We start from the raw sequence: 21,145 nt of genomic DNA on the forward strand, positions 1-21,145 counted from the left end.
CATCGAAGTTTTGCTAGCCCTAGTAATTCTTTCCTCTAAGGTTTTCTTTTCTTTCTTCGCAGTTTTAGGGAACTTTAGAGGCATGTTTAGTCTTACCTAAACGCTCGACTGCTAAGTCTTGATTTATTTCAGTTTTATGTAAATTTTCGTGTTTGTCCGCGATATAATAAAGCTGGTTGTGTTTATGGTCCTACTAACTGGTTTTCGCCAAGATTTCTAAACACAAATGTTTTTTTAATCGTTTTTTGTCCGAAATCCAATGGTCCATGGTTAGCGTTTTTCTGATAATTCAAAAGGTTTTCCTCATCTCGATCGATCAACGTGCCTATTGAACAATGATGGGAATTCATAAAGTTATCAATACTTCCCAGTTAGTACCAAAATGCTATAACAGTTTTTGGTTCTTGTTATAACACCCGACAACCGATTAGATAGCGCCATTATGTTATTGAGTTGTCTGGTCAGCGGACCTACTACCGGGATCGAACCGGTAACCCTGTGCGGTAACCTCGCGTCCGCCATCTTGTTTTCCGGTTTTGGTTATACTGTACTTGATTAAAGTCATTCACTTTAACCCATCGGGCATTGGGTTCTTTCTACTTCATTCACTGGCGTAACCCTATCACAACATCCTGAATTAGAGATTTCTGGTCTCAACAGTAGAAGACAAGTGGACATTCTTACTTCGCGCATGCGTAGGACGTCTCTTTAAGCTTGCCACAACTGCTTTCCGGAAGTCCTTATTAAAGAGGCCATAGATTAGAGGTTCTAGTGCACTGTTTATGTACGTCAGAACCACAAACAGATACGCCAGAAAGCCCGGCACACGTACACCAAGCGGGTCCAATAATATCACTATAAAACAGGGTGTAAACGATACAAGGAACGTGCCTATGATAATTAGAAATGTCCTGAACATCTTTATATCCTGACTCTCCCATTTCCTTCTAAATTTCGCCGGGAGAGTTGTGGTGCTATATGCTTCAACGCGGTTCATTCTCCGTGCAGCTATGGTCCAGATTTTAGCATTCGCAAATATAAGAACAAAGGATGGCGCCACGAATGTCACAACGAAGTTAACCACGGCGTACACAAGCTTGATTCCCTGCATCTCGCAAAGGATTCTGGTATCTGATACTTGGTAACCGTATGACGTCATAAGGGCAAGGATAAATGACGTCATCCAAGCTGCACCAATCATTAGGATGACACGGGAGCTGCGCATACGCGAGTAGTACCGGAATGGTGTTGTCATGGCGACGTAACGGTCCCACGTGACTGCACAGAGGTTGAATATGGAGGCTGTGGCGAACCATGACGAGGCTAGCGTCCACATGTGACACATCGCCTTGCCAAAAATCCACGCGCCTGTGCAACGAAAGGCGTACGATTATTACTCCATACAGTTGCCAGTACAACTCAGACAGGATAACTACTCCATATACTAGCCACTACAACTAAGAGACACGACGACGAATTTTCCGTAGGCCAATAATGCAATTCCGTAATAAATCTCAAGACTACCAATTAGCTAATCAGAACACACGTACTATCGTAGCCATATAAATATACCAACCTGTACAACGAAAGGACATTCAGTCTACGGAACAGATGCTCATTTGCATAAGCCACTGTCCGGCGTCCTCGATTCCACGCGACGCCATTTTCTGCCATTTGTCATGACAACATCCCACGCTTTGACAAAGGGTTTTTTTTCGAAGTTTTATTACATTTATAACATTAGATAGTACGCTCGCCTGTTATACTTTTTAATCAAAAATATCATGACAATAAAGTATAAAGGTCAACTTATCTCATGTTAGAAAATCAACTTCCTAAGAAGTCTTAAAATAATTCGATTTTGGCGATATTTTGAAGAGAATGAATCACATGAGAAAAGTTCTAACTCACTAAATTTCACATTTTTGGTACATCTAGTCACAAGAAAAGTTAAAAGCCGAGACTCAAAGCATAGCTAAAACTGTTATTTTACTTAATCTGAGTGAACTCTGAGCACATATTTCCACCTGGTTTTAAATATATTAAACGATTACGAGCTTGCATGGTTTTACCGTCTCCAAACCGCAAAGCACGCATCTAATTATATTCTAAATATCTCGAAAAGGCGTGGAAATCGCTCTAAAGTTTGTATTGGACGTTTAATAAGAATTCCTTCAGGAATTTGTCTGGGAGGTCTGATTTCCGTAGCACCCTTTATTAAGAGCAAAAAGTCCTTCAATAGCATAGACATGCAACAACAGCCAATAATTATGTTTGCTTCTAAAAATATTTTTGGTAAACCTTGTCATAGACTCGTTTTATGAAAATCATGTACCATATATGAATCTCCAACTAATAAACTCTCGGTGTGTGAAAGATGGGCTCCGGATCCTAACGCGTTAAAAAATAGGAGGGTAAATTAAAAAGTGTGTCATTCAATCAGTCTCGACTAAATCCTTTTTCTAGCAGGTAACGAACAGGTAACCGTGCATTCCAGCATGGCAACTGCGTTAAAAAAAACTTTCCTTCCCCCCCCCCCAAAGTTTGTTTATTTGAACTAGATCAAATTTTGTTATTATGCGTGAACATAACTCTTTAGGATGAGGTACAATTTAGACAATGAAAACGAATAAAACGCTCAAAATATAATTTTATTCACGTCCTAGAGATTTTATGCTAATGAGTCGAGCATGATTTTTATTGTAAATTTCCTCTTCGCGGGGGTAAGACACCAAGAAAGAGGGTAGAAAATCGGCGAAAGATACCTCTAAAGCCTCTTTGAAGCTAGAAACATTACTTTTGGTACTCCGCCTGAAGAAGGAAAATGCCATTTATATGATAGTGTAGACTGTTTCATTTATGAAAGTTGTTTTACCAGCTTTTAAGCAAAGCGATTCAATCGAGTCAAAATTTAAACATATGACTAATGATTGATATTAACCAAAAAAAAATACTTGCAAAATAGGTTCTCTATGACAAGAGTCATCAAACTGTCATGTGACCCATAGTCCCTAATTTGTCAGGTTAAAGCGGTTAAAATCGAGAGAGTCCTCTGTTTCAAAACTAATTTTAACCACGCAGTGCATGTTGCAGTGCTCCAAAAAGGTTAATGAAAAAAAAGTTAGAAGACCCATTTTTAGCTATGGTTGCAAATCAGACAGCCTTTGTTACATCAACCGTATGCTAGATCAAAGGTAAACCCCCGTGAGCCAACTAAGAGGTCTCAATGACAATTAATTTTATAATTTCAAATAGAAGCTTTAAACGACCAGAAAGGCGTAATGCGCCATTGAAATTGTTGTGTGTAGTTGTGAACAATAGTGCGATAAATTTTAGTGAAGGAAAGTACCAAATACGTCCGATCTTCAAGATTTCTAAGAAATGATCATGTTAATGTGAATGATTTACGAAGTTTTGCGATCAGCTTAGGAACTTTGAGTAAAACAGCCTTCTAACTCAAACCCCAAATGTACTGTTCGGTCGCATTTCTCATCAGAAGCTCTTTATCACCATATCAATATTTTAAGTGCGTTTCCTGAAAAAAAAATTAAAAGAATTCGGCTAGAAAAGTTGCTCACGTTAAATTTTGAAATGTTTCTGCGTTTGTGCTCAAGTACAGGCTTTGGTTTATTATCATTGAGCTAGGTAGAAAGCTTGATAAGTTATCTCATTCCTGTGAAACGATGACTTAAAATGGCGTCGCATGGAATCGAGGACGCCGGACAGTGGCTTATGCAAATGAGCATCTGTTCCGTAGACTGATTGTTCTCTCGACACCTACGAAGTCACAGTCTCACGGTTGATTGTTCACATAGACGGGTTAACATTTGGTTCGTCATCCACAAATCGCAAATTTGCCATCTACAAGTTATTTACTTTTAATTAGTTAAAATTCAAATTCGCCATGTCAAAACCGATCGTCTGTCGAATTGAGTAGTTAATGTTGTTATTTAAGATAATTTCGCAAATAGTTGTGCAGTTTACTGAGTGCAAAGTGAAGAAAACTATCGAGTTTGTGGCCTTGTGACATTTGGCGCACTACGTAGAACATACCTGACAATTTGATATGTGGGATACATACAGCCCTTAAATTTAGTTTAGCACTCACGATTAGCCTAAGAAAGCTAAGTAGCCTTTATTGATCTGGAGCTATCGACTGAAATTGTTTTATTTTCGGTCATAAACCAATTCCACTACCTTTAATTGATTGATATTTTCGGCAATTGAAAGGAAAATAGAAAACGTGCAACTAAAAGACACACGACTATTACTCCATATGCCAGCCTGTACATCGAAAGGACAATGTTATCTTGGTATCTTCGAGTGACACTGTCGAGTTTGTGGCCTTGCGTGGCTTACTACTTAGAACATACACTAAAATATGACAATTTGCTATATGGTGTACAAGAATTGGCCCGCGCGATTTTAACCAGTTGTAGAGCAATAACCTCGCTTCAAAACCGTGTCTCATTTCGTTAAAGTTGTTTTTCACCGAAAAACCGGTATTGCCGCCAATGTATCGGGGGAATAGACAAAGTACAATGCTCTTATAAGCGTGCAATTCAACCTTAAATCCCTTTCAATTTTTGTTAATCCATTTTCCTGGACCGGAACTTCTAATCCAAACCGTAATCTGAGATCATTGAATGGTGGAAAAAGAAGCTTATTTATAATTGATATATTAGTTATATATCATATGAGAATGGTTTTATTAAAAGATTGTTTGCGCGGCCATTTTCCGATTGCGTGCTTCAAATGTTTGTTTAGCCGAAACGCCTTGATAGAATGGACTTTACATAATTTGTCAATGAGTCAAGCACGTCGTCAGCGCCGTATTTTTTTTAAGAAAAAGAAAATACACTTGAAGCAGCTTCAACAGTCTTTAATTTAGTTTAGCACGCGTGATTAGCCTAAGAAAGCTAAGTGGCTTTATTGCCTTGGAGCTATCGACTGAAATTGTGTTTTTTCCGGCTATAAACCAATTGCACTACCTTCAATTGAATGATATTTTTGGCAATTGAAAGGAAAATAGAAAACGTCCCCGGCTTGTAAAATTTCCAATCAAGCCGCCTTTTTATGCTCCCGCTAAATGTTGCGTCAAACAAAGCACACTATTTTCAATTATAAAAGGTTAATGACGATTTTAAATGCGGGTAATGGCAAGATGCCCCTCTCTATGAGGTTCTTAGTTATCATATACAGGGAGGTTACTTATTTCCCCCCGCATATTATCGTTTTTTTGGGACCAGTTGACCCCGGTCGATGTTTTTCCTCTGAAATGTGACTGTGCCCATAGCCAAGCATTGATAGTTCGATATTTTCCTAGAATTTTGGTGTGCTCGATTTTTTTCTAGAAATTTTGGCTTGCTCGATGATTTTCTAAAAATTTTGGCCTGCTCAATATTTTCCTATAAATTTTTTTATCCGATCCGTCAAAAATCAGTCTCCAATGCAACCGACAGCTCCGACACGAGTCAGACAAAATCAGAAAAAAGAACATGGAAATCGAATAGGAACGCAGTCACGTGCCAAATTAAAGAATAATGTCCCGCGTCTTTTTCGTTGAAACAGCAGGGAAGAAGCAAATAGAAGCATATAGGAAGATAATAAGTAACTCTTATGAAAAAAAGGTAAAGGGAACATTAAAGAAGGACCATCACGCGGCCATTTTTTTAGTATTAAAATACTCCCGCACAATAATGAGGCAAGTGACTAAAAATGATCCATTTCCATCGGCTAAAAAACTAAGAAACTTTTAATAAAATATCATTAATTTATTATGAGATTTCAACCGTGGATGGTTATTGTGAAGTTTTCTTGCAAAGTGAACTGCTGTATTTTTGTAAACAAGAACAAAAGAGAAGGTGACGGACATTCTTTAAGAAGAAGCCCCGCATCGAGAAACCAATGGGAATTGTCAACCACGTTCTCACCTCTCATTTGGTAGGTAACGTAGTAAGCAGTAGAAACGGGAAGGACCAATAAAGTGAGACAAAGATCAGCCGTACTCATACTTGCTATGAAGTAATATGCAGAAAAGTGAAGACGCCTCGTGAGATAGATCGTTCTACAGACAAGAACATTCCCGACTACTGCAATCACAAACAGACAAATCTCGAACAAAACCAACGCGAGAACACTGGGCTGGGTCAAGACTTCTTGTAAAGTGTAGCTAGGCATCTCACTTGACTTATTTTGCCATAGACGTGAACTTAAGTTCATTGTCATAGCCGTGCTGCTGTTACTGATTGCCTAGTGCTATAAAAGAATATTGCAGTTTTGAAAGCTGGCGATGCGTTTGGTATCGAAACCTTTTGTTTCTGTCTGTCGAAAGTGAATGGACAATTTTCTAGATTTTGCAGCTGCATAATCTCGAAGCATAAACCGCACCAATTCATGTCTAAGCACCAGTAATATTTTACTAGTTAACTTAAGGTAGTTGTGTGTGGGAGTAATTGAAAGAACGCACTCGTAAATTTAAAGTTGTTTAATAAATTACCGCAGCCATAATAACCACCGGGGTCATTGCTTTTTTGTCTCAAAGATTATAAGAAATTCCCCTTTTCTGACTATAAAGGTAATTTTGACCCTAAAAAGTCTCAGATTTTGACAATCAAATTTGACAGTCAAATTCTTTACGTAACTAAAGGGAAAAAAGAGGTGCCCCCACCCCACCCCAAGACAAAATCGCCAGGTTTTTCATCGTTGAGAATGAATAAGTCTGACTTCAAAACAAAGCGACAAGCCGGTCCTGGGTCTATGGTCATTATATTTGATTCTTTATTGAATAGACTAGTAACCGTCCTCTCTTTAGCTTTTATCACGCATTCGTGTATAAGTTTTCGTGAATCGACATTTTCACCTATAAAATGTATGCTAACATTGTAGTGGTGGGGGACGGGAGGGTGGGGCTGCTCTCGCTTTAAATTCATATAACCATAAACTTTGCCGGATTGATAAAAAAATCCGCCCAGGATAGAATGTAACAAAGTAACAATAATAATATCCTGGGCTACATGTTATAAGGTTGAAAGGATAAAAAAAAAAACAATTTATGCTATAATTGTTCAAATGTTCCAGATGTTTTCTTTTATCAATTAAAACAATGACGCGGCTTTTTCTAGTTGCTGCTTGCCAACAGTTCTAATCTATCACTTGAAAACGTTTTCTTTTAGAGAGAAAAAATATTATTATTTGAATTTGTGCGCAAACATAATTGGAAAGCATCTCTAGAAGAAGTGGGTCTATATATTTTTTCCGTTTACATCTCAGCATGCCTACATTAGGCAAAAAAATATATATAATATCCAGCTGTCCTTGAGGGAGGAAATTATTTCCCTTTTAATGAAAAGTGCTCTCAAATTTAAAATGTTTAAACATTTATTCGAGCGCTTGCGATTGCTAAATAGGAAAAATGATTAGAGAAAGGAGTCCCTGTAACCGCCATTTAATCATCCTGAGAAAATAATAAACTTTGAACGGCTGACTTTGAGACTATCGCGAGAATTTGGTTAAAAAAAAAGCCTCCCTCGCAGGCGTTTTCAGGCAGGCGTCGCTCGCTCCCCCTCCTCTGTGGAGGAGCGAGCGACGCCTTCCTAAAAACACCTGCGAGGGCCGGAGGCTAGTTTATAAAGTATCACGCTTTGTTTTTTTATGCCTATTTAATGATTTCTTGACATAATCTGCTTTGCAATGTTTAATAAAAACTATAACATAGCTGTTGCTGACAATGGCTCTTTAATCCACAAACTCACAACACAAACCGGAGGCGACGTGATTTCTTTTTTATTCTAAGCAGAAATCTATCTACTTTCGAAATACCATATTAATATTATATTTATTTTTCTGATAACTGAACTTCGTTCGACTTCTTTTCTGCATATTGTAAACAAAAACGAAACAAGTTGAAAAAAACTTGAAAATATTACATGAATTAATCGTTTTCACTTGTTTTTTTTTTATCCATTATAAATCCTCATTCCATATCTGGTTTCCTTTTGACTTTGAGACTATCGCGAGAATTTGGTTAAAAAAAAGCCTCCCTCGCAGACGTTTTCAGGCAGGCGTCGCTCGCTCCCCCTCCTCTGTGGAGGAGGAGCGAGCGACGCCTGCCTAAAAACACCTGCGAGGGCCGGAGGCTAGTTTATAAAGTATCACGCTTTGTTTTTTATGCCTATTTAATGATTTCTTGACATAATCTGCTTTGCAATGTTTAATAAAAACTATAACATAGCTGTTGCTGACAATGGCTCTTTAATCCACAAACTCACAACACAAACCGGAGGCGACGTGATTTCTTTTTTATTCTAAGCAGAAATCTATCTACTTTCGAAATACCATATTGATATTATATTAAATTGAATACTCACAAATCCTGCATTCTGCCGAAGGCCATTCAATGGGCATTTATTTTTCTGATAACTGAACTTCGTTCGACTTCTTTTCTGCATTGTAAACAAAAACAAAACAAGTTGAAGAAAACTTGAAAATATTACATGAATTAATCGTTTTCACTTGTTGTTTTTTAACCATTATAAATCCTCATTCCATATCTGGTTTCCTTTTTCTCTGGATAGGATTATCCGTTAGAAAGTCGTCGCTATAATTTTAGCAAACGCGATTCAGCCGCCATTTTCCGAGCGTGTCGCTAGTCATAAATCCTGCATTCTGATTGGCTAATGGTCTATAGTTGGTGTCAGCCAATAATATTTGCTTGTCCACATTTGATCTCTAAATCTACATCCTGTCAGTTGAGAGGATGGTTACGTCTTGATCAGGAGCCTCTATGGCACAAAAGGGCAGATCTCAAGGTAGCAAAAGAGACTTTTGTACGGATCCATGGTATTGTGTGAACAAAGTCCTTCCCTTTCTTAACAGATATCAGTTCAGCAAGTATACTGTGAAATATGTTACATTCATTTCACACTGTTGATGATGATTATGATGATGAAAATGATAATGATATGATACCACCATTTTGTGGTCACGAGTCCCCCGCTAGACTATTCCCCTCTATGCCAGATAGATCTCCCTTGAAGATCCACTTTAAATACATGCCCCCCTCCCCTCCCCTCCCTGGTCTAGGTCAGATAGATTAGCTCACCTGGAAGACATCTTTCAATTTCCTCAAAATCAGAGGAATAATAAAGTTTTGATAAGGTGACGATAAGTCACGACCTGCCTGAGCGCAGCAGCCATTGCGATAAACTGGTGAAACATACAATCGGCGGACCCGACTGGCGTCCTAGAGTGCCATTCCTCCAACGCTCTATCCAAGTTTAGGGAAGCCTTGCTCGTGCTATGGATTTCCAAAGATACACCCATTAAGAGAGGATGGCATTTCGCTTGCAAGCGGCAAGATTGTTTCTCTTGGTGGTTTCGTTCTACGCAACTTTGTTGAGTTTCTCGTTCGCCCAAGCTCGTGAGTATTTTCTTGTTGCTCTTCGTGAGGAATCGCTAAGTATCTTAAGGGTAAATTAGGTTTTTGCTTGCTTTAGCGATGACGGTAACCGCTCGCTTTCATATCGCATATCTTTTGACCAAATTAAGAATACTTTACTCAATGCGGATCCCCGACTATATCGTATTTCCGAATGCCGTATTTCTACTAACAAGATCATAAACATTTAGACCAATAGAGCGCACGTAAAACAGTTTAAAATGTATGAAATATCTTGGTGATAAATTAAGACGACTATATAATGTCTTTAGCGTTTAATCTCTTTATCCTGACAAGGCAAATGGTGTTTAAAACTGAAGTATTAGATGGCATTTAAATTGGAATGTTAATTTCAGGGCTGCACATTGAATATAGTTTCATTTAAAAACCATGCTTCTTAGCGACCGAGTGTTTCAGGTCAAAGGCAAACACAATTTGTACGACCTTAGAATGAGCCCATGTTTTCGTGACAGACCTTAACAAGAAGGATACATTTTAGTGCAAATTGATTATATCTGATATTTATGATATCTTTCATCTGCCTCTGCGATATAAAACACAACTCCCAGAGGGGAATGCAAGAGGGTCTGGGAATAATGCACCAATTTAGTTTCTACTTCGGTCCAAAAAATATTATATTTATCAAGATGGAAAAAATATTACTGTAAGGTAAATGAGGTAACCATCTCCCAATGCCAAGCCTCGGACTTTTTCAATCTATTTCACTGTAAATGTGATCTGTTTTGTTATTGATTTCATAATTATTGTAAATTGATTTTTTTTACGGTGGGCCACAAGTTTGTAAGTGTATCACATTTAAAGTGTTACCCTCTTAAAATAAAGCTACTACTACTACTACTACTACTATCACTACTACTACTACTACTACTACTACTACTACTACTACTACTACTACTACTACTACATAATATGCAAATGTTTAAGAGTTTTGTAAATATGGATAACTCATGCTACTCGTTAGATACAGCCTACCCATGATCCACCACGCGATTTAAAAGGCATAAAAAAATTCTCTTTGGTCTCTCGGGGTTGGCTAGAATTTTTCACTTTAGGTCCATTCATTTCGGATTTCGCACGCCCCAAGAAAAAAAATCCTGGGTAACGGGTCATTGCCATAGGCATCTTAATATGTGTAACAAGATATCAAGTATTTTCCCTTTGGTTCAGAAACGCAGAATCTGGTGTGCCCCACAGTACGAACATCGGCACTTACACAACTCAACTGTAAATCGCCCGCGCACAATTGTAATTCTGATAAAGAGTGCCCTGATGGAGAGAAGTGTTGCCCTTTAGGGAGTCAATGCGAGCTTCTTTGTCGTAAAGCAGTTAAACAAGGTGAGAATTAGATGAATGTGCTGCTAGATTATGCAATGATAATCTTATCTGAAAAGCATTTTGCGCAGAACGAGTGTAATTTCTGATCTGTGTTTTACAAGCGCGTGCGGCAGTGCATGATCCCGGGTTTTTTTATCATCGAAAAGCGGGTAAAGCTTAAACAACAAATTTTAAAAGTAAACATTTTTTACTACCTCACTTCTCCTCGTCGACCTCGTACTTCATCTTTTTGATTTCTATAGTTATTAATCTTCCTCATTTTCATTTTTCAGACAATAGTAGAATGCATTTTTGAACATACGTAGCGTCAATTTTCGTTATCAAAATTGGAAAGACCTAGTCTTTGAACCTTTGGCTAACCATTTTATTGGCACACCTTTTTTACATTTGCACGCAATATTTTTCTTCTCGTGAATTTTCCATATCTCAGAACGCTGCGCCGCGGCCATTGACCTAGCCATTCTCTTGGACGCTTCTGAGGCCATCAGTCCACAAGAATGGTCTAAACTCCTGAAGTTCACCGCTGACCTGATGGACTACTACGGTATCTCCGAGGACGGGACCAGGATTAGTGTCGCCACCTTTAGCACCGATGTCGACATCGTACTGTCGTTTAACGAGTTTAGCGGAGTGGAGATGAACGCCGCGAGTGTCAAAAGGGGGATACTAGGGGCCAAGCAGAGCAGAGGGCCTGGCCTGAGGATTGACAAGGCATTAAAAGCCGCGGATAAAGACCTGTTTAACAGGAGATTTGGGATGAGGGAAGATCAGAAAAAGGTAGGGATATATTATCAATCAGTCTTATAGGTAAGAAACGACATACTTTCCACCTCCCCCATCTTCTAATTCTAGCCCCTTTCCCTCTCCTTTTAACACACATTTACCGCAAAAACTCGAGCGCGTATTTATTCATTCGATTCATTTTTTTTACTCTTTTATTTATTCATTTATTCTTTTATTAATTTATTTTGTTACTGCGTTTTTCAATATTCTGAGGTCCATATTTCCAAAAGCTTAATCGCCTTCTGGATTTTGTAATTCAAAATCCTTGAAACGTTTCCTGTGACTACCAGTGAAATCACGCTACCACTTTAGATACTGACCAATCATAGGGCACCAAATTTAATTCCGTTAGTTTGAATGACGAAAGCCAGACAGCGGTAAAGCAGTTGCAAATCATCGACGAAAGTTCGCAAATATCAAAAACCGCAGTAAAAAGATGAAGCTGTGTGCGCTGCAATGTTCTGCTAGCAGTCACGCAACGGTGCATCGTCCCATTTCAGGTCTGCCTGTTAGTGACTTCCGGTGCACAAACAAAAGACCAAGGACCCTCTACGCAGCTTGGGACCGTCACCGCCTTACTAAGCGCCAGGGGGGTCGATATATATGCTGTGGGGGTAGGGGACGGGGTTGACAGCTCTGAGCTCAGGAATATCGCAAGTACTGAGGATTTCATCTACACTGCGAGTTCATTTGAAGAAATCAACAAGGTTCTAGAGCCGTTTGGCACTGTGCAATGTTCAGGTGGGTACCCTGTGGTTTCCGGTTTCCATGTGCCGATGTAACATCAGACAAAAGCTACCAAACGAAGGGCAAGAAATCTGTCAGACTACAGACCCATGTAGCATAGAAAATTTCAAAAAGGAGACTACCTGGAGAAAAAAAAACGTTTGACGAGAAGACTTACTGTCGTAAGTTCAGCAAAGCAGTGGATCGATCTACTGTGTGATAAGGCCACGATGAGGCCTGTATAGCCCAACCTCGGGTTGTCTTTGATTACGATTATCATCATATGATTATTGTTTTTCAGGATGCAAGAAACCATTGGACCTCGTACTAGGAATCCCAACATCACGAACTCTAGGCGACGACTTCAAGCAGATAAAGCTCTTCTTTGTCAACCTGATAGCGCTTTTTGACATCTCCCCTAGCAAGACCCATGTGGGAGTCATTACTTTTAGCGAGTCTGCGCAGATGAGCCTGCATATGGATAAGATGTACGAACCGCGCACAGTCACAAGGTAAACGAATTTCTTCCGCAAATTAAACAGCTTTCTCAAAGGCTTTCTTAAATGCTATAAATGAAGACGCTTGAGCAACGGCTGGCTTTAGAACACTGGCTCGACAGAATGGCCCGAGCTTTTGGGGAGTAAGGGGAGAAGAAACAAACACGAAACCACGCGGCACGACGTCGGGACAGGACCTAAATTTATTTCAAAACATGCAGAAATCTCACACTTATTAACACTCTACAAATACGGGCATGACATCTATTTACGGAATTTAATACAGGCTACCCAAAATGAGAGAATGAGAAACACTCACACTCTTTACAGCTTACACACGCACGAAATAAAGACGTCTGTTTTATACCGTGGCACTTGTTTATGCCGCAGGTTTATCAATGACATCACACCGACCGGGGATCAGATGCGTATTGATCGTGCAATCGACACCGCGGGGGATTATGGGTTTACAATTTACGGTGGAGTACGACAGACGATGCCAAAGACCTTTGTGTTGTTTGCGCCCACAAACTCTTCTAGTTCTGCGGCCGCAAACATGAAGGCAGCGGAAAAGCTCAAAAGCTTAGGCGTGCGCCTACTGATTGTTGGTCTTACCGCTGACATCAACAAAGTGGATTTTTCTTCAGTTGTATCACAGCCCTCGCGGAAGTTTCTCTTCTCTAGTGCTGCTTATGACGGGTTTACCTCGGTCCGCCACGATATGGCATCTACTTTATGCAATGGTAAGGGTTATTAAAGTGATACCTATATTAACCGATTGACCCCTCAACAGGCCTGTACCGGCCGTGAGAACTACCAACAATCAAAATATTCATAAATGCAAAATAAGCACCAGATCAAGATACTCACGCATCAGCCTAAGGGCTAAATGGTCTTGAAGATATGCACCTACCAAACAGAAGACATGCATACTACCTTTAGCCAGATAATAGCGCAGGTTTTAAGAGAAATTTCAAATCGAATATCTCCTCGCGCCCGTTTCTGTTTGCTTCGCTAACTGAGAAAAATGCCCATAAAATTGCGCGCTATTATCCGATAGAAAAGTAGATTCCAACGCCTATATGGGTAAAAAGTAATTTTTTTAGTACGCATGTGAGCTATCCAATCACAATAGAGTATTAATTTCCCTTGTCAGTGCGTTATGGCGACATGTGTCCGTCCCCGGCCAAAAGTCCGAGTTGCCCGATGTTTGTCGTGAATGAATGTGAATCAGACGGTGACTGTAACGAAGCAAGACTGAAATGCTGCCTGCGAGGCTGTGCTAAGAAATGCGTACCAAAAGTCAAAAGTAGGTAAATATTCACCACTTAGCACATAGAGCAATGTTTGGTCGAGTAGGTAAGTATGTACTCTTACGTCAGAGAACAATGTTTGGTTGAGTGGGTAAATATGCACTTCTTAAATGATAGGCCTGTGTTTTTTTTTTGTGTAATCGTAAATAGCACAGTGAAATTTTCTGGGTGTGTTTAAATAGGACCTTGCCGCGCATTGTTGTACCCAGGATTTGCTTAGAGTATGCGCAATCATAGGTATCATATGAAAAAAGGATAGTATTTGCAAAGATCCATCAATAAGAAATTACCCACTTTTCGCTGCTGCTAAAGGGCGAGGTAAGGAGTCGAGGGTATTTCCTTAATGGTCATTTTTAGACAAGGTCTGGGAAAGATGAGTGATAGACCCCACGTGCCTGAAGAGGAAGAAAATGGGAAGTCATTCATAGGTTTTGGCAAAAAAAAAACATTGTTCAGGGGGGCAAGTCATATTTCTTTTATTTGCTTCAAAGAACAGTCGCTATTTTTTCATATGTCTTTTAAAAATTAGTGCTCTACAGCAGCGGGGGCAAAGGAGCAAAGTCCTCCCTTGCTCCCGTGCAAGATACGGCCCTACAAACTTTTAAAATTATTTTTGTATTTTTGTATGACTCTTATCTCTTTTTCTAGATATTTAGGTATTGAGCTATCAAACAGCCAATAATAATATGATGCGATTCACAGTTGTTTCTACTTCTGTATAAATTAATCAAATTACCTCTTTATTTTCAAGCTTTATTTTATCTCGGTTAGTTTAGCGCCGTAGCAAGCCTCAAAATATTAGGGGGGAGGCGGTACGATACGGAAACATCAAGGGGGGGGGGGTACAGCCACGCCCCTACCACTCCCTATCAATGGGGGCACAGCCACGCCCCTACTAGTCATTTCCTTATAATTTGGGGGTGGGGCACGTGTTTCCAGTGCTCCACCCCCTGCTACGGCCCTGTAGTTAGATTGTCTATCATTATTTCTCAGCTTGCTTTGTCCCGATTGACGTGGCTTTTATCATGGACAACTCGGAAAGTGTAAGCTCTGAGAAGTACGACTTCGTCAAACGTTTTGTGAAAGATGTCATCATGTCCTACGCAGATGCAGAGAATAGCGCAAACTTTGCTATCGGGCAATACGCTAAATACTTCCAAACCGGCACCAAACGATTTAGGAACTTTAGGTCAATGGAAGAACTTGACGAAGTTATTAACAGTCTTCGACAAATGTCGAGCAGTGCCGAGAGGAATGTCGGAGCCGGTTTACGGGGTGCTGCCAACGAATTCTTCCAAGTAAAGAACGGTATGAGACAAGGTTTGCCTCGGTTTTTGATAGTGTTAGCTTCGGCAAATCCATCGGCAAGCTCGGAGGCCATCGAATCCGCTGTAGTAAATCTTGACAAGGAAAATGTTCGTCGGATTGCGGTCGGGTTTACCGAGGATGCAACGCCGGGGTTTCTCCGTATGTTGGCGTCGGATCCGAGTCTGATGTTTAGGGTGGATGAGCCGAAAAAGCTGGATAAGGTGATGATGGAGCTGACTCCAATGCTTTGCCAAGGTAAACATAGACGCCGATTGTAGCACTTGTAATACTGACCAGGCCCGTACCCAGGATTTTTCGAAATCCAAAAAAGTGGACCTAATTTTTTTTCGAAAGGGGGAGAGGGGTAGGGTTGAGTTTTCTGATAAAAGTCTGACCACCCCCGAAGGAGCAAAATAGAATTTTTATGCCATTGCCGTATCTCCACGCGACGTTTATTATCGGATTTGGCTACAAAACACGATGATGACATACCAGTGTAATCAAGAATGACTTTTTTTCATCTAATTCGCTTATACTTATAGTTTTGTCTACAAATAGCACGTCTATTGCGAACCCGGAAGTCGACTTTCCGCCGTTTCGGGGGGAGCGAACGCACCCCCTGCACCCCCTCCCCCTGTGTACGGGCCTGCTGACCTTTATTAGAGTTCGGTGATCTCTGTCAGCGTTCACAGTTCAAAGTCTCGTATTAAAAACGTGTTTGTCACTCTAAACTGCTCCACTTAGATTCCAATATTCAGCGACCCAACGCTATCGAAATGGGCCCTTTTCCGGGTTCGTTGGTAGGCGTTTATAAACGGGACAGGAAGGAGGGGGCTAAGCCACGCCCATAAAAGTCATTTACTAATTTTGTCTTTAAAGAACGGCCCAGCCAATTACACTTTCCTACTGTACCTACTGTTCCCATCTCAAGGACTTGTCAAGTTGGACATCTCAAGTTGAATTGTGAAAGCATTGAGCATGGAAATGAAATTCACGAAAGTTGCTTAACATGAACCTTGATACTAAAACGAACGTCCCTTGGAGATGTGTGTTGTTTAGTATCATGCTTTGCCCTTTTTTGTGTTCAGAAAAGCCAGGCCGATGTCCACCTTCAAAGCTTCAAACCGCTAATCAATGCAGCCGTGTCCCCATCCCGCCTCAGTCCCTACCGTGTGGAGATTCCGCGCGGAAGCCTGGGCGCCTGCAGAAGGAGAATGATTGGGATTGTCCGGGCGAACAAAAGTGTTGTCTGCACTCTGACGGATGTCACTTTGTCTGCGCTGAACCGCCTGTTTGTAAGTGCAAACCGAAGGCCATTAAACACGATGCAATTTTTTCCTGCAACTTGCAACGAAATATCTGTTGCGTTGCAAGTTGCAAGAAAATTAAAGGGCATTGAAGTACAACCAAACTACTTTGCCTTACCATTGTTAATCTCTTTGACAAACAGATTGAGACACCGTTCGCAAAGACAGCGGAAGCGACACTCGATTAAATCTATATCTTCATTTTAACGATCAACATTTTGGGTACTGCTGACATCAAGAAAAATATAAAAAAATAATCTGTGCTCTCGTTGTATCGGTATTAGCTTCAAAGTCTTTTATTAGATGATTACTGGACAAAACGATTCATTTTTCTGTTCTTACCATTTCGTTTTCCAAATTTTCCTCCCGCGGTATGTTTTATGTCCCTGATGAAAGACAACACGTCTGTCTGCTGATTTGAATGATTAATTTTTGAAATCATTTTGTCTAGCGTGCAAGAAATCTATGGAGATTCTCTTTCTGGTGGAATCCACTAAGTTTGTGGGTGAGCACGGCTTTAATCGTGTCAAGCATTTCATAACACGACTAGTGGAGAATTTCGATGTCAGCGGTACAACCATCACTCTTGCCATGGCAACGTACGCTGACTCTGCCCAGCCCGTGGTACAGTTCAGTGACTCTGCGGCTTGGAGGAAAGCGGAGTTTCAAAAGGCTGTGCAAGGTGCCTTGTTCTTAGGGGAGGGGAGGGTGCGGACCGCCGAGGCGCTGAAATTCGCCGACAGAAGGATCTTCACATCCCGCTTTGGCTCACGGGAAGACATCAAGAAGGTATTTTTTTAGGGGGGTGGGGGGAGGGGGTTGTTGACTATTGTCAATACAGAAGATTGCCCTAATCGGTTCCAGTTAGTTTAAAAGGGAAGCATGTATCCATCTCTTTTTATACAACCACTCGTCTTAATCGGTATTGGTAGCTAAAACGAGGTACCCACCCTACCTTACTTTCATACAGACAATAGTCCTGATCGGTTCGGTTGCTATAACGAGGTACCCACTCAACCTTACTTTCATACAGACAATAGTCCTGATCGGTTCCGGTCGCTATAACGAGCTAGGTCCCCCTTCTACCTTACTTTCGTACAGACAATAGTCCTGATTGGTTCCGGTCGCTATTACGAGGTACCCACTCAACCTTACTTTCATACAGACAATAGTCCTGATCGGTTCTGGTCGCTATTACGAGGTACCCACTCAACCTTACTTTCATACAGACAATAGTCCTGATCGGTTCCGGTCGCTATTACGAGGTACCCACTCAAACTTTCTTTTATACAGACAATAGTCCTGATCGGTTCCGGTCGCTATTACGAGGTACCCACTCAACCTTACTTTCATACAGACAATAGTCCTAATCGGTTTGGTCGTTATAACGAGGTACCCACTCAACCTTACTTTCATACAGACAATAGTCCTAATCGGTTTGGTCGTTATAACGAGGTACCCACTCAACCTTACTTTCATACAGACAATAGTCCTGATCGGTTCCGGTCGCTATAACGAGCTAGGTACCCGCTCTACCTTACTTTCATACAGACAATAGTCCTGATCGGTTCCGGTCGCTATTACGAGGTACCCACTCAACCTTACTTTCATACAGACAATAGTCCTAATCGGTTTGATCGTTATAACGAGGTACCCACCCAACCTTACTTTCATACAGACAATAGTCCTAATCGGTTTGATCGCTATAACGAGGTACCCACTTATCCTTACTTTCATACAGACAATAGTCCTAATCGGTTTGGTCTTTATAACGAGGTCCCCACTCAACCTTACTTTCATACAGACAATAGTCCTAATCGGTTTGGTCGTTACAACGAGGTACCCACCCAACCTTACTTTCATACAGACAATAGTCCTGATCAGTTCCGGTCGCTATTACGAGGTACCCACTCAACCTTACCTTCTTACAGACAATAGTCCTGATCGGTTCCGGTCGCTTTGAAGAGGCTGGATTGGCGGTGGCGATCGCAGAGAAACTGTACGGCGAAGGAATCAACCTCGTGGCTGTTGCTATTGGCAACAGTCCTGACTTTCCGGCGCTGGGGCGATTGGTCGTGAACGAGCGCCATGAGGTCTTTCCTATCCGCTCAGAGACAGCGCTCGAAGGACAACGCAGACCCCTTGTGACCGCCATATGTGTCGGAGGTAGGTAAACTTAGGTAGCGTTACGGCTAAGGGGCGGACCATTAGAATAGTGGAGGGGTGGGGGGGTAGGGGTGGGGAGTTTTCATTCGTTTTTTTTTTGTCTCCAGGACGTGCATGAATTTTTCTGTCTTGTTTGGGCTGAATGTATTTTTATTCAAGGCCTTGTTCCTTAATCTCGGTTTTTTATTGGCTAGCAATGCAATAAAAAAATTCGCAACATTGGCGCCGTTAAAGCAGACTTCCTGAAATTTGCTGATATGTTATTCCCCCAACAACAAAAAATATGGGTGAACATCTGCTAGTTACGAGCAGATCTTGGCTTATAAAAGTTATTACGGTTAGATAAGAAGAGGAAAATAGCTGTGTCATGCAGTGGTGGTTATGATGCGGACGATTTGGAAGTTTTAAAGGTTTATGGGTATACTGACAAAAAATGATGACGAGGATGATGGTGATGAGAATATTTTACAGTGATGAAGTCACAAAGTTAGGATCACCGTTCCTTGTTTCCTTCTTTTTTCTTTCAGGGATGAAAGATTATATCGTGAGTAGATATTAACTTATGGGTATGTATGCTGTTATATCTTTAAACAGAGCCGTAGCAGGTCACATTAGATTGGGGGGGAGTGGGGGGCACAATAAAAACATTAAGAAAATATTGGGAGGGCACAGTCACCAACTACTGGTCATTTCCTCATAATTTTTGAAAGTATTGTGGAGGGAAGGGGCACATGCCCCCACCCCCTACTACGGCCCTGTTAAATCCCCTCACTGGTTTTGCTGGTAAATACAGTAAAAGCGGATAACGAATTTCTCCTTATGACCGGTATGGAAGGAAGAATTGTCTGAAAATTTCAGACAAGTTTGATGATTCTTATATATGTTGTCACTGTCCTTGATCCATGTTCGTAGTTATCTGCTCTTTTGTGATTACATTACTGTTATTACGTTACCTTCTCGTGTTGTTTTGGGAGTATTACTTTACAGGTTTACGACAAGAAACGCAGATAAAGCGAACCAAGAGATTAAAGTGAGTAGATGCCCCTAAGTTGTTTGACATTATCAGAGTTCGCACTCCCTTGTTTGTATGGGGCGTGACCCTGAAATCTTTGACGAACCTCTGGCGCTTACTGTCGAATCCGTTGTATCGCGACCCGCGTTTTCAAAGCACGATTTGTTTTAGTTTTCTGCTCCGTCAGTAAAACCATTCTGAGCCAATCAGAGTCTCGTTTTGTGCACTTCACTGGTTATCCTCTGGACGAAAACCAGTGTCGCGACAGAAAGCCAGGCAACTGCACTAGGCGAGAGATGGCAAGAATCTGATTGGATCAGAATAACGGAACAATAATTGGAACAGAAAATCCCAAAAGACAAAAACAAATCGATGTTTTGAAAATGCGGCGTCGCGATACAACGGATTCGACAGTAACCCTGAGCGCTGGATAAGAAGTGTTGACACCCAGCATATTCCATGATTACCTTTGGCCACACGGAACACGCACTCTCTAGTTCTTATCAATTCCTAAGTCAAGCCCTGTTCTGAAACTGCCTTTTTCTTTTTCCAGATTTGAAATTTAGAGGACAACCGTCTTAAAGAAGGTCGATCAAACACTCCTTTGTTATGGTTTATATTTGAAAATACAACGGTTTATTCGCAAGGAAACTTCAAAATAACAATCTACGAATGAAGTATGATCCGGTATAGATTGAACATTTTTACTTTTAAATTGTTACTCGCTTGAATTAGCCGATGGAAATAGATGTTATCTATTGCGTAAACAATAAAGCGTAATTTGTCATGAACTTCTTCACTATCCCCTTCTCCCTCACACGCACAGGTGTCCCTCGTCCCAGGTCCACGCTTTGTCACGGCTCATTTACGAGCACAGGAAATCTGGTAAGAATGCCTGGGACTATAAATCCCTATCATAGTTAATACAGCCGGCGTTCACACTAGTTCCAAAACGTGTTTATACTCTAAATATTTAAAACTACTAAGCAAGGTATAATGGAACATCGAGACAATGATGTGACAAAGGAGTATAGTATTTTAACTGTATCTGGCTGACCCAAAATAGGTGGAGATCATTAAGATATCCCGCTCCTACTCTATTAAAACATCATGGACGCAATATTGGAGCAGTAACCTGTCAATCTTCATAATTCTTTGGATAATTCGTCTCTCGTCTCAACCGCATGCCAAAAACCCAGGGAATTTGGTCGTGGCGGTTTCGGCCGCGCGCCCCTGGA

The 21,145-nt window shown here is 40.8% G+C and overlaps 2 protein-coding genes across 4 annotated transcripts; one reads left to right on the forward strand and one right to left on the reverse strand.

Moving 5' to 3' along the window:
* Positions 1-55: 55 nt before the first annotated feature.
* On the reverse strand, positions 56-9,228 carry LOC5505751 (D(2) dopamine receptor). 2 transcript variants are annotated; one of them, XM_032374056.2, is made up of 3 exons: positions 9,104-9,228; positions 8,370-8,444; positions 56-1,368 (listed from the first exon to the last, which is right to left on the reverse strand). In XM_032374056.2, the coding sequence occupies exons 2-3, from the start codon at positions 8,404-8,406 to the stop codon at positions 638-640; spliced, it is 768 nt and encodes a 255-aa protein (XP_032229947.1). In that variant the 5' UTR covers positions 8,407-8,444; positions 9,104-9,228; the 3' UTR covers positions 56-637. The 2 variants fall into 2 exon arrangements, with proteins under 2 accessions (XP_032229947.1, XP_048583518.1); XM_048727561.1 differs by lacking the exons at positions 8,370-8,444; positions 9,104-9,228 and adding an exon at positions 5,934-6,491.
* A 54-nt stretch (positions 9,229-9,282) lies between these two features.
* On the forward strand, positions 9,283-20,698 carry LOC5505731 (collagen alpha-6(VI) chain). Of its 2 annotated transcripts, XM_032374052.2 has the most exons (13): positions 9,283-9,421; positions 10,628-10,795; positions 11,226-11,572; positions 12,079-12,319; positions 12,606-12,816; positions 13,192-13,544; positions 13,958-14,110; positions 15,108-15,677; positions 16,511-16,717; positions 17,181-17,518; positions 18,661-18,895; positions 19,423-19,925; positions 20,461-20,698. In XM_032374052.2, the coding sequence occupies exons 1-12, from the start codon at positions 9,334-9,336 to the stop codon at positions 19,452-19,454; spliced, it is 2,943 nt and encodes a 980-aa protein (XP_032229943.1). In that variant the 5' UTR covers positions 9,283-9,333; the 3' UTR covers positions 19,455-19,925; positions 20,461-20,698. The 2 variants fall into 2 exon arrangements, with proteins under 2 accessions (XP_032229943.1, XP_032229945.1); XM_032374054.2 differs by lacking the exons at positions 18,661-18,895; positions 19,423-19,925; positions 20,461-20,698 and adding an exon at positions 17,763-17,852.
* The last annotated feature ends 447 nt before the right edge of the window (positions 20,699-21,145 follow it).

This window comes from Nematostella vectensis, chromosome 5 (assembly GCF_932526225.1).
Source record: "Nematostella vectensis chromosome 5, jaNemVect1.1, whole genome shotgun sequence".
Classification (NCBI taxonomy): domain Eukaryota; kingdom Metazoa; phylum Cnidaria; class Anthozoa; order Actiniaria; family Edwardsiidae; genus Nematostella; species Nematostella vectensis.

Bases quoted from the DNA above. Each gene is read 5' to 3' on its own strand.
- LOC5505731 (XM_032374052.2), top strand. From the start codon at position 9,334: ATGGCATTTCGCTTGCAAGCGGCAAGATTGTTTCTCTTGGTGGTTTCG. The intron at 16,718-17,180 runs GTAAGTGCAAAC...CATTTTGTCTAG, and splicing joins CTGCGCTGAACCGCCTGTTT to CGTGCAAGAAATCTATGGAG. The intron at 18,896-19,422 runs GTAGGTAAACTT...TTTTTCTTTCAG, and splicing joins GACCGCCATATGTGTCGGAG to GGATGAAAGATTATATCGTG.
- LOC5505751 (XM_048727561.1), bottom strand. From the start codon at position 6,228: ATGACAATGAACTTAAGTTCACGTCTATGGCAAAATAAGTCAAGTGAG. The intron at 1,369-5,933 runs GTGAGAACGTGG...TTCGTTGCACAG, and splicing joins CGTTACCTACCAAATGAGAG to GCGCGTGGATTTTTGGCAAG.